We start from the raw sequence: 13,547 nt of genomic DNA, 5'->3' as shown, positions 1-13,547 counted from the left end.
CAAAGCACATAAAAGACTAATATTTTTGGAGGAGCAGAAGGTGAATTCTAACAGTCTGTAATGTAACTATCATTCCCATTGCCAGGAAAGTGCTTTAAAACGTATGAAACCGGGAGACTCAAAATCTGACTGGCTACAAAAAATACAGCATGGCAGTCAGCTGGTCTTTCACAAAAATGCCTAGAAAATGTAAAAGATTAGCGTAATGTGACTAGTGTGACAGGATTGTTTTATACTGCTCTACATGATTAATGCACATGGATTTGGTGTCAAGGTGAATCTCAGTGACTGGTCTGTGCAGTGTTGGCTACTGTAGCGCACCTTCGGCCAGTACTTTCAGTTCCACTCTCTCATCATTCGTCATTCATTAAAGCTGAGCATACAGTAAAGACTTGATAGAGTGAATGTAGAAACACCATCACCTGGTGATGTTTCCACAAAATGACAAACGTACCCAATTAATCATGTGCAAACAGGTCCAAACTTTTGACTAAGTGGCATCCTTTTATAGTTAAATATTATATTATCGATGTTACCCCGCCGATTTTAGCACTTTGCTCGAAACAATGCTGTGCCTAGATACAGAGTCACAGAGCTGCTGGTGTGGCCGTAGAGTCTTAGTCTTGTTCTGTCACTATGTCTATAATTTTGCACTAGTAGGGTAATTGTGTTATATGTTATTCTCCTTTTACAAGACACTGATGTAAGCTATTACAGTGCCCGACTATTTGGAGCAAGCAAAAGGGAGAAAGCTACAGCAGAAAAAGCGCCACAAACCCTCTATCAACAGGCACAGAGGTAACAGGCTTGCACAGATAACACGCCAACTGCCACGATCAAGCACTGGTGAGCTCTCTCCTTTCACTACACAAAAAGATCCTTGCTATTTAGAGACATGGCTCCTTTGATATTTTTTTCATCCAAAGCAAGGGACGGACTGTAGTTTAAACAGCAGTTTTGATGTCATCTCGGCCAGTGCTTGCCTATAAATGCTCCTAAGTTCTCTTCCCATGTTTTCACAAGGATTAGGTTTTAATGATTGAAATTTTGTGAGTAAAACCAGTAGCTGTGGCACGGTTTGCATAGGGAAAGTCATTACTCAAGCACATTCTGTTAACTATTAACTAGTAGAAAAATCGTCTTGGTTGTTTCCCTTGGTTTTTGTCTTTTATGTCCTCTCTTACACTCTGACACCTTGTTTATTGTTTGTTTGAATGTGTTTGAGTCTTTGTTCATATCTCTAACCCCACTGTGGGGGAAGCAATTTCTTACGTAGCTGAAATGAGTTTGTGCATTTGTCAGTTTCTAAAACGGACTCTGATGTATGGCAACCACAGCATTTCATCATTTCTCTCTCTCTTTTTCTGTCTCTTTATGTCCTTGCCTCCAGTCCACATTAAAATATGCATGATTTGGAGTTTGTGTTATAGCTGTCAAGTCTGTGGGATCAAACTAATCAAAGTAAATCCTTACGAGAAACATCAAGGATAAACAAGTGATTAGAAGGCCAGCTTATGATTGTCTGGGAGAGAGTTAGAGACACCAACCCACAGTTAGCAAGCAGAGCTTATTCTGCCAGGGCTGCTTCGCTACCTAATCCCACCCTGTTTGTCACTGCCTCTAGCCCTACATATATCATCCTCAGCTCACATTGCCGGAGCTTGAGTTAACAGTGTTGCGGAAGTTGGAGTAGAAGTGTCTTGCCTGAAGATCTTAACAACAGCGTGATAAGTTAAGGAATTGCATCAGCAGTTCCGTGAAGAAAAAAAAAAAACCTCTCTCTTGGCAGGACCGTTAATTTGGTACTGCAGTAGACTTCTGATCAAATGTAATATCTGTTTTAATCTTAAGCGTTGTCCTTAATGTGATGAGAGGTGTCCCATTTGGCATTAACAAAATTGTAAGCCAGTTCTCAATTGCAAACCAGATTGTTTGGGTCGAGGTTTTAGATGTCAAGGCTGATGTCTGATCTTGAGCTGCACAGTACATTCAGGACGTAATGCCTGTAATGGTAGTCAAGTAAAATGAAGTTTATTTTCTGGCCATAAATCAGAACTGTGCAATATGTACAGCACACCCCCCAATTATTTGTGGAAGTAACCTCATGGCTGGAGAGCAACTTTTGTAGTAAGTTTTTAATAGCAGACAGGTCATACTATTTTGGCAATCAAAGTCTAACCCAACTTCCAGGTTTGCTTCTTTCTCCACTTAATTTTGGTTCTCAATGTATTTTCCAACCGAGTATAAGCATTACTCTGTGCTTTTCTGTCCATACCCTAAGTGAAAAGGGGATCTACCACTGTAACGGACAGTAAAATATGAGCACCTCCTTTTTAGTAGGAAATGATTATTTAGCACTCGAGGACAACGTGATTCTATGATTCTCAGCCTTATGCCTGAAATCAAAACTGTATGCAAGCTAAAGATATTGAATGTGGAAAAATAATTCCGATTTTATCTTGGAAAACTAGATAACTAGATCTCAAAATTTCTGAATTATGTGCAATCATATGCAATCATCTGATGGGACAAAGAAAGCTTTTTGGCTTCCTAAAGTAATGTTGAAAATTCTTGAAACTAATTCTCACAACTAATATCGAAGAGGTTTAAAAATGTTGGGAAATGTTCTGGTTAATGTACAGCATCAGTCAAGTAAAAATTGTGGTTCAATTTTTCTCCTTGTATCAGTTAGTGATTTCTGGTCTTTTCTTGATTTTTACTTATATTCCTCTTGTCTCCGACATGAAGGTTTTTTCCGTCTGCAGCTGAATCACAAGCTACAGACGGAAGCTTGCAGCTTGTGATTCAGCTAAAAAAGAGACCTAAAAAAAACCTGACCTCCAAATTTAACAATCTTCAATAGGTTTCTACCTGAATGTTAACAGTTGAATTCATTGTAAGATTATTATTGAAACCTTTTAAAGTTTTAAAATAAGCACAGACCCGTAGACTCTGCTTCAGAGTCTAGATTAAAGTGACTGATTCCAGTTTTAACAGTCCTCTCCGTACTCAGGCTTATTTTACCTTGACACTATGCAATAATATGAATGAACCCACCCTATCTCCTAGAAATGAGATCTATATTCTACAAATATGCTAAAGCAAATACATTTTGTCAGAAACATAATGAGGAAATGTTAATTAACGAACTTGCAAAATGTTGATAGCCTACTGAACAAAATGTTCACTGACAACATATTTAATTTGTTTTCCAGATGACAGAAATGTTTTCATCTTTGTTGTTTTATTACGAGGGCAGTCATATGTTTGAAATTGGTATTGATAGTTTAGCTGCTATCGGCTGTCTCAATACCTAATTAGACTGACTATCTTGTTGTCGGGCAACTTTATGAAAGAGGCTTTGGGGGGACGTTAACCCTTCTGGATACCAAACTCACAGCCAATTTTTGCTAATGAGATTATTTTATGTGGAAATACTACTTTTCTTTGTTTACACTTCTAAATATTTAAAAATGATATATTTTGGATAAAGTGTTATAGGACAAAAGCATTTTTCCAGGAATAACTCATTTGTACAGCTTTAATGCCAGTAGTTCACATCTGTGGCCTTTCTATTGTTTACCTGCTGTGGATATTACTTATTAAATTGTATTGTTTTAGTATTGGATTGTGGACTTTTTATCCTGATACAAGTTGAAACATCTACAATGGATAGATACACTTCCCTACCTACGACACATACTTCAACACAGGGCCAGACATGGAGCACCACTCTCTTGGGGAGACCCATTCCAGCTTCCTTCATTCTCTCTGCTGCCCTTATAAAAAGCCTGCAAGACATTCACAAGTTCAAAGAAACCAGAGAGAAAAACAGAAGTGACCTCTGGCCCTGTCAGTACTCAAAGTCTTCGAGGCATGTGTCACTCTGAATGGTGCGGCGCATTCATATGACCCTCTTCCAAGCTGTGGGATCACAAAAATTCCTCGGGGACATGCAGCCTTTTCCAAAGGCAGATGGACACGAGCAAGTGCAAAGAAAAATGAAGACATGCAGTAGGGAAGTGGCAGAGCAATACATTCTTGGCTTCCAATGTCCAATAAATTAATAAGTTTAGACGCAAATTCAAGAGGAGAAAAGTGAAGGAAAATCATTATGGTAGAAAATACAAGGATTCAAATGACTTACTGCGGGGAACTGCTGATTGCTTTGTGGTGGCAGGCCCCAACAGAGAGTGGGATCTACATAGTGGACAGTCTCCCCGGGCAGCAAATCACTAATTACTTATTAATGAGTGAATGAGTGCTCTCAAAGTAAACACTGGATAACAGGGCAACTGAGCGAAAGGAAAAAAGGAGCTGGGTAAAGAAGGGCAGAGGAATTTGAGGAGATTTTTAACTTTACATTGACTGAACTGAGTTTTAATTTAAGGCACGAGTCTTATATAGGATATTTAGGTCTCAAAAAAAGGAGTTGTTTGGCCAATTTTTCAGCACAGACAGGAGGAACATGTTGAACTCAGAGAAAGCAAGAGCATGACAGAAAAGGAGAGCACATGAACTGCAAGACAAAGGTTAAACAACACAAGAAACCAAGACAGAGCAGCAGATAAAATAAACGAAAAAGTACAGATAAGTACAGAAATGAAAATGGAAAAGAGACCTACCTATCTTGGGTGACCTTTACCAAGAACTGAATCACAGAGGAGTGCAGTCAAGATAAGACTGATACACTGAAGAGAACATCTTTATTCTAACCTTTTCTCCTGCTGATATTTCAACAAACAATGTCCAATAACAATTAGCCAAGGCCCACGACCTGTAAACCTGAACTGTGTTAAGGGTCAGAATCTGCTGACATGAAGCACGGCATCATGTCTGCATAACATCTTAATAACACTAACCCGGCCTCAGCTAAATCAACTTCTTTATTCATAGCCCAACACTGAACCTGCCTCCTTCACCTGCTAAATCTCTGAATAATGAAACAACTCATGCTGGCTGTTTGGGCTGGCACAGATATTAGAAATTCATTTGCATTCATCAGCAACACTGCCCCTGGGGGGGGATCTGTGGAAATATGTTGGATTGTTTAGTCAAAATTACAATACAGCTGGGGCAATTTATCTTTTGAAAAGCCTGTTAATTTGTTCAGGAGGAAATGGTGTTTTCATTTGCATGTTGAATAAGGAGTAGCTGGAGAACCCTTTTCGAACCTGCTACACCACTCTCTCCATGTCTAATGAGGCAGGGAGCAGGGAATTACTGATTCCAGAGGGAGCCTTTAGCTTGACAAACACACCATGACTTTACAGTTGGCACAGAGCAGGTCCATGCATGTATGTGTGTGAGTGTCAGTATGCGTCTGCAAGTATGAGTGTATCCATGTGAATATTCATGAGTCTGTGTGTGTTAAGTGGCAGGGATTAAAAGCCTGTAATTACATTCAAAATAATTACATTAGATTAGTTTAAATTAGATAAAATACAGCCAATTACCCAATAAGGAAGGGAGAAAACAATGGCCAATAAAATAACCCTTGGTTAAGTGTGTTGATTTTACTGCGCAGCCAAGGTAGAGAGCTGGCTAGGTATCGGTGTGTATGATAACTTGAGGATGCATTTTGAACTTTATCATTCAAATTTTATGTTCATTTTTCAACTCGAAATTATAACACGCACTTATAGTCGAAAGCTAGAAGTAATATAATGTGCGGTATAATTTCATAATCTCATATGCCAACAATTTCCTAGGAAGGTCCAGAGTGAGTCAAAGAATATTTTGATTCTTGAAATTTGTTGAAGCTAATGAAAAGCACTAAAAACCAAAGATACATGAGAATTTGCATGCATGATAAATGTAAAGGGCTAAAAAAAGGTCAACTGTCTTATTGAGACTGTGCTCCTGTGTAAAAAAAAAAAAAAATCCCATAGGTCGTCTGTGCGAGCAGCTTAATACGACCCATAGTTACATTTTACTCTATCAGGCCACCTCCGTCAGCTGTCGTAATTATCACAGGAGCAAAGGATGAAGTCAGGTGATGTAGTAAATAGAGTGAAAAAGTCCGTGTTAGGAGGGGGAGGGTTGGGGTGGATGGATGGGTTGACTAAACACAGGACTTTGACACACATGTTCATTTACCATTTGAAGCCGACAGTCATCAGTGCTTCTTTTATTCATGACCGTTTCACAACCTTAGCGATGTATTCATTATTGTAACCATGACAACAAAGGTCCTCTAACCTTACGGAAGTACTTATTTTAATCCAAACCACGATCTTCCCCTAAACCTAACCAAACCGTGACCATTCCACAACCTCAGCCTCGTGTTTATTACTGTAACCATGACAACAAAGGACTGGCACTTTACAGCTTCTGGTTTTAATAAGTTACTTCAAGGGCCCTGATAATATTGATGAAATATTTGATTCCAGCTAATGTGGAACATTTGAATGGAGTCATTACTTCATTAAGGCGATTAAATGCGCAGATGCAGTCCCAACTGGCCCCGTGATAACTGATCCCAGTTTTAGGAAACACATTTTTTGCCCATGATTCTTTCCAACTTGTCCTACCAGAGTAGGTTGACCAACAGAGCCTTAATGTCAACAGTGAGTATGTTGACATGGGTTATAACTAAACTACTTACCCTACAGAATAAACAGTCAAATGAAAGTGTTTACATACATTGCAGTGACCTGATCCTGATTACATGATTGGTTTAATGCTCAGGTGAATATCCTAAAGGGACAAGTAGCATCTGACAGGAAACAGATTTTTCTGTGTAGCATTAGAGCAGAAAAGGAGAAGGAAAACTGCTGGTGTTTGTGTTCATGGTCTCAGTGCTTATACTTATTTATTAGCTGGAACATGGAAGCTGCTATCCTGATGCCAAAACGTTTTGTTTTTTCCTGTACCGCTAGCCGTCCTCTGGCTTGTGCATAAAATCACTGCTTTGCATTTGGGTCGCTTTGGCTTGTTTGCACAGGATTTAAACACTGATATACCAGAATAAGGCTTACACGAACCACTGTGACCAGAAAGATTGATTAGTTATTCAGATAAATCAAATGACATGAGAGCATGAAATCCTGCTGATTGTATATGATGCTCACAAACAAAGCAGAATAATAACATTATTACATACATTGATGCATCGTTGAATTGAATTGAAGATTATTGGCCTTTGGAAATCTACTTAACATAATCAGTCAAAGAAAATCACTTGATTTGTCTTACTGTGTTGTCAGACAACAGTATTCATGAAAAGCAAGCCAGTTAAATTAACTGCAAAATCAAAACTGTACATTACTTGTCAGGAATGTCTTGTGTCACCTTGTTTTGCTGAGAGTAATGGACAAAGTGTGTAATGAACTAGAAAAATTCAAAGTGCTCTGTCCAGACAAATGCAAGCAATCCTCCGTCAATTAATCTGATTGTAAAGAATAAATTAGAGGATTATGCACTGTATTATTTTCCCCATAGTCCTAAAAGGTTTTGCAGTTTTACCAAAAAACTGTAGAAAAGGGTAAAAAGGATCAAATTTAGAGTATAAAAAAAATCTACTGGTCAGCAGTATGCCAACACATACAGCGAGTGAAAGAAGCAGAGTCTCGGCGTGCAAACATACCGACTCAAAACGTCTGTCTTGAATAAGGATCAGCACACAGGCACACACTCTCAGCCTCCCACCTCCAGTGAAATAGAACTGGAATTCACAATATCATCAGGAGTATATCAAGCGCATAAAGGGTATTTTAAAGTAAAGTTTTGTTTTATCAGGAAATCCAACAACTGACACAAAATTAATCATCAGCATTTGGATGTTCAGTTACAGAGTTTGGTAAGCTGGCAGTCAAGTACAGTAAAGAAGCCTGTGATTTTCAAACACTTTGAGGTTTAATCTTTTGGTTGTTAATGAGGTAGTTTGGTTGAATTTTAAGTCCGCGCCATCCCAATGGAAAACATAAAAAAGATGAACTTCTGAACGATCGGGGTGCAATGCTGGCGCAAAAAGGCACTAAAAGGAAAAAATACCGCCTTTAAAGCTCCCATTTACACACATGCTGACAAATGTGATAAACACACACTGCGAGCACTAATACTTCACAGGAGTTCATCATCACTGGAGTGAGAGAAAAAGCAATGAGGCTTTTTGGCAGATTTCCTGCTTACCCAGGGTTGACAAATTGCCAAGGCTCTCCATCACAGCTGCTAACTGTTTCATCTGCCATGATTTAGATCACAGGCATAAAAGTAGCCCAGCGGAAATGCATATTCCTTACACCTTAATTTGCATCAAACAACATGGAGCAATTACAGTCACTTTGAAAAGTAATTTGTATGAGACAAAGCTCAATGAATCAATAACTGCTTTGTTGTTGTTGTGTGGAAATACCTCAGAAAATTCTCCTCAGACAGGTAATTTTGAAGGTGGGTACATGAAACAATTTTCATAACTAGACAAAGGCGTAATTAAGTCGTTATCCAGTCAAAACAATCTCCTCCAGATAGTCAAAGACACAGTTTAGAAGGTGTTTAGGAGTCTGATATCTGCCTAATATCTTTCCAAGATGATTTGAAAGGTTATAATAAACACAAACAAACCTTCTCTATAAAACACTTTATCCAATGTAATTATTAAAAAATATTTAAGCTACAGCAGCCAGTAAATCTCCGTCTAAAAGAAGCGTAGCTAAATGTGGTAAAATTCCTTGTTTGGGGGTTGTATTTAGTGAGAGGATTATCATTTCATGTAAGCAAAATTTAGGGTAAAAGTACAAGTAGAAAAAACAAAATCTGTAAAGGTGATACCAAATCGGGAGCATGACCTTTAAACTATAAGCACTAAGAATAATACAATGAACTCTCTTCAAACTTTGCTCTAATTTCAGTTTTTTACTTAAGATCAACATCGCTGAAACAGGTTGTGCTTCCACTTGCAGAAAAGGTTGAGGCAGAGCCAAGATTCCGTGTGCGGCAAGCTCCTTCTTTGTCACCGACATCATATTATTTCACAATAATGTCTGCCAGCTGAAATTAGCATTTGCTCTGCAACAGCAAACCAAGTTAAGGATGTGTTGTTTGTCTGCGTTGTCTGTGTGCAAAATAAAGCAATGGTAATTGATTACATAAGGGCCCTGTTGGTTACCAATGTCTGCATTACATTTCTTTTCATTTGTGATATTATGTGTTTCTGATTAGTACATTATTACAAATGACCTAAATAAACAGGCTAAGTAACCCAACTGCTGCTAGCAGCAGAGTAGTAGTGTCATGGCAACATTGACTGTGAACTGTGAAGTATGGTGTGGCAAATCAATTTCAAATCTCAGATGACAGAGATTAAGCCCTGATTGTTCCAAGTGCAGATTATTTTGATTAAACAAGCTGTTATAGGTAAAGTTTCCCAACCACAGCAGTGTCTGGTCATGGGAAAGAGGAAATAAGAAGACTGTCTTTCCTACAGACTGTGATATCTTGAATAAGAAGGCATATTTTACCAGTCTACATAACACAAAAACAGACATTACAGTAAAGTATTTTAGACACAAAGAGGCAATGTGCAAGTGTTAGATAGACCCTGTATGATTCATCTAGTATATGACTCAGACAAACAGTGACTAAGAATTTCTTGAGAAAGTTGTAACTATTGTATGCCTCAGTGCAATTTCACACTTCAGTGACAGATAGGTTTACTGAAACTGTTGTTGTGCATTGTCAGATCTGTGGTTGTGAAGCATTCTCATAGGTTTAATATATCACTGGTGCTTTCTTTAAAATCCTACCAATGCCTGCTTTTCAACTGTGTGTATGTCCAGTTAAACTGGGAAATGAAAGAACATTAGTGGAGAGGCGGAGTAAACTGTGTTCTCCCAGGAGGAGGCGTAACTCACCTGAGGGTAAAAATTTGCACTGAGGAAAGCATGGACAGAGCCAGAAAAGCCGAGACTGTTTCTCTCTGCCGGATGGGTTTGGAGGGTGCCATCACCACAAAGTTATTGTCCAGCTTGAGCTCCGACAGCGGCTGAAACAGTCTGACACTCCCAATGCGCTGCATAGGTGTATGCCCTGCATAATATCCCATGGGCCTCTGCTGGTCTGTGTGAACAGAGTTGCCCTTTCTTGAATCCTCTGAGCTGCAGTCTCCGTTGTCTGTGGTTTGAACCATGTAGTAGAGCTCCACAGGAGTGCCCTGGGCCCGCTCAGAGACCCTCTGCCTCCCTGGCCTGACAGTGGGAAGGCTGAACCAGCTGGCCAGGGGCTCCAGCTCGGCAACACATATCCCCAACTCACCTTTTAGCCTACATGTGCCACGCACCTCTTGAGTCTCATGGAAGGCGAACATCCTGATGCAGGGCAGCTTGTGGATGGCGCTGTAATCGTCCCAGTCTCTCCCTGCAATGTAGAACAAAACTTGAACCTTTGGCCAGCTGGGGTGAATACTCTCGCTGATAATATAGGTATGGACCTTCCAGTTGAATGTAAACAGAGGCGGTGATGATGCTGATGTTGGCACTGATGATGGAGTGAAGGAGGGTGTACTGAAGAACCCCGGCAGGGTTTGCAACAGCTCCAGAGGGACGGGCTGCTGCACAGACAGCGGCCCGTAGCTAGCATTGACAAAGGGCATTTGCCGGGCCTGGTGAATGAAGAAGGACTCTGTGCGAGCCTGCAGGCTGGAGTTCCTCATTAAGTCCTGGTTTGCTTCCTGTAGGAAGAATGCTGACTCAGCATTGAGGATGCGGTAGCTGACAGGCAGATAGATTGGAGTTGGGCCATACCTCTGCAGGCCCTCCAGGATCACCTTGCTGTCCGCCACTGAAACAGAGAGAGAAAATGACAATGTCTACCCGTCAAGCTTTGTTGCAACAACCAAGTAAAAAAGTCAGAACACGTGTGGTTCATCATTTTAGTTGTGGCAGTATGAGAGAGATTCATACCTGATTCAGGTGTGAAATCAAAGAGCAGAATGAGAAAAATTGGAGGATTTAAATCACGACCTGGACGGCAGCACTTCACATTAAACATAACATCTGCATGCATTGTCTGCAAAATTTACAAAACCAAAATCATTTAGAGTTTGCTGTTGATGTGCACTTTTGTCCACAATGCAACGCAGAAAGGAAAAGTAAGATCTACACACAGCTTTAAAACATTAGAACAAATTGTGGATGCTAGTGAGACAGCTCAGGGAAGATCTTGGAAAGCAATCTTGCGTCCTCTTTTTAAAGTTGAATTGGCAGTCGCATTTCAACACTGCAGTTTGATGTTAGTTGGCTCACATAATGCATGATTCCTTGTTAGTACAAAATGTTGGTGCTGCAAAAAACAGTACTCCTTGACAATTAGTGCACAGCATATACTGTATGGAATAGGGAAACAGAATTATTTCACTCTTTAATCAAATATTTCCTGATCTAAATCGGGAAATCTGTAAACTTTGATAATTTACTCTGTTATCTGTTTTCAATTAGTAAACTTCTGTTTGTATTAAGACAATATTAAACACTGATGCACCAAGAAATTTGGCATATTATGTTTAATAGGAGCAAAAAGGTGTTTTCAGAAAAAGCCATTTACTCCTTCTATTAAGGGCTAGGGCTTTCAAAGTCTGACACTGTGGACCCCCACCCAGACAAAACTGAGATAACTGTGCCCCCCAGCACTGCCTAATATAACCACCAATATAATGTAATAATGTTACAATAAGTATGTTGTTACCTTAGAGTAATTGAGTTAATCAATGAATGAATGCTGAATTAGCAGTTCCTTCTTGCAGTGTACCCATGGATGTGCAGATAACTAGACCTGGATTACTTTATTACTTAAGAAAACTTAAAAATGTGATGATTCTCTGTCCTTATTTTCTATAATTTCCAAGTGTTTATTCACTATGGACATATAATGATATTGGTAGTCATGGAATGGCTGATGATTTGACTGAGTTATGATTCTGAGAAGGAGAAAGAATTTTGACACAAATTGCTGCAATTGGGTGCCAAGGGTTTTAAAGTTCCTTAACTGTGTCACAGCCAGTGTTGCGGCTGCAACTGCTGACCTTGTTGATAAGCAGGCCAAATCAGTGGGCCACACTACAATAACGAACTGCCCATTGTTTTCAGAACACACGGCATGCACCTGTCCCTTTCACCTCCTGTGGCATCTTTGCTACACAAATCTCCTCTCCTTCATTGCTTCCCCTTCGGCTGTCCTGCACAACCCTACGGAGACGTCTCGCAGTTTTAAAACCTTTATGCTAAGGTATTGGTTTAGTATTGGTAAAACAACTCAGGTATCATATAAGCACAAGTATCAAACAATTTTTAAATTATAACTAACTTTTCTTGTTTCCCAATCTTTTCTCTTTATTTCTTACCGGTTACAACAAAGCACGCTCCTATGATAAACCAACCATCATGCCCATCCAACCTCACTGGACCTTGCATGGCCTTCATGGCCTTCCATCCAACCCCCTCTCCATCCAACAAATCCTTCCCACTGCCTCTTTCTCTTTGCCATCAAACGCCAGATATTTGGACTGATGGAGTGGCCCATGAGAGCTCATTGATTTCCTGTCCCGAACCCTGCATGCTGCGGGAGACGTGCCAGGGCAGTGATTTGTGACAATCCATAGCAGCCCGCCTGATGGACAGAACCAGTATCATGCGCAAGAGCAGTACTTTAGACAGGACCATCCCAGCTCTGACACAGCGGAGGGAGGAAATGAGAACCTCCCCAAAACCATGTTTTATCTCCATGTTTAAAATAAAAATTTAAAATCTAGCCCTCGAATAAAATTACTAAAATCTGGGGTTTACTCTGTTTTTAGGGAACATCAAAACAATTAAAGCTTTTTCATAAGTTTACTGTTCATTCAACAATATGTATAGATAAGATTTACAGTGATGAAAAAGACCTTATATACTGTACATCCATCTAATGATCAATACCTCTCATAAGGAGAGAGACATGAAAATGTACACCAGGCCAGATTCTGTGCTGTGCACCAGGCTATTTAGAGGAATAGGTTTTCATTATCTACCTTTCAATTGTACGCGTGGCGGGGTTCTGCCTTAGCCCTCTTAGATTTAAAAAAAAAAAAAACATGGACGTAGTCGCAGGTAGAGTGATGGTTGAGTGTTAGTGTGCCCCGCCTCCTAAAAGTGCAGATTAGTGGCACCCTGCTGTGGTCCTATCTAAGAGCTGATTGGACTCAGCCTCTGGAAATGACACTTGTTGTAAGACTATTTTTCAACTACCAAGTGTGCCACTTGGCGCTCTACCGGCCAAAAACAGTCAGACAATCCCTGTGAGCTAGCGTAGAAAATGACCAGTATGTGTAGACGTGCGTCTATGTGAGCGTGCATGTGAGTCATTATGTGCTCCACCCGCACGTCAGTGCCGTCTCATAGTATGTCTTTGAGAGATGTATTTTAGCAAGAGGCGCTGTCTTTGACTGTAACCCAGCCTAATTTGGGGGGGGGGCTAATGAATTGATTGGAGAGCTAACATTCAATTCTTCTTCATCTGTTTTAACTTATAAGTCTAGATACACTGGAGCAGCTAGGTACTGTATATTTTGGTAT

At 39.9% G+C, this 13,547-nt stretch overlaps 1 protein-coding gene across 1 annotated transcript in view; it reads right to left on the bottom strand.

The window, feature by feature from the left end:
- Positions 1-13,547, bottom strand: part of si:dkey-112m2.1 (transmembrane protein 132C) — a 140,218-nt gene that overhangs the window by 82,405 nt on the left and 44,266 nt on the right. The window contains exon 3 of the mRNA XM_040156506.1: positions 9,855-10,779. Coding sequence (XP_040012440.1) covers positions 9,855-10,779 — 925 coding nt within the window. The remainder of the gene's footprint in view (positions 1-9,854; positions 10,780-13,547) is intronic.

This window comes from Xiphias gladius, chromosome 20, assembly GCF_016859285.1.
Source record: "Xiphias gladius isolate SHS-SW01 ecotype Sanya breed wild chromosome 20, ASM1685928v1, whole genome shotgun sequence".
NCBI classification, from domain to species: domain Eukaryota; kingdom Metazoa; phylum Chordata; class Actinopteri; order Istiophoriformes; family Xiphiidae; genus Xiphias; species Xiphias gladius.
This window is presented reverse-complemented; position numbering and strand designations above follow the sequence as displayed.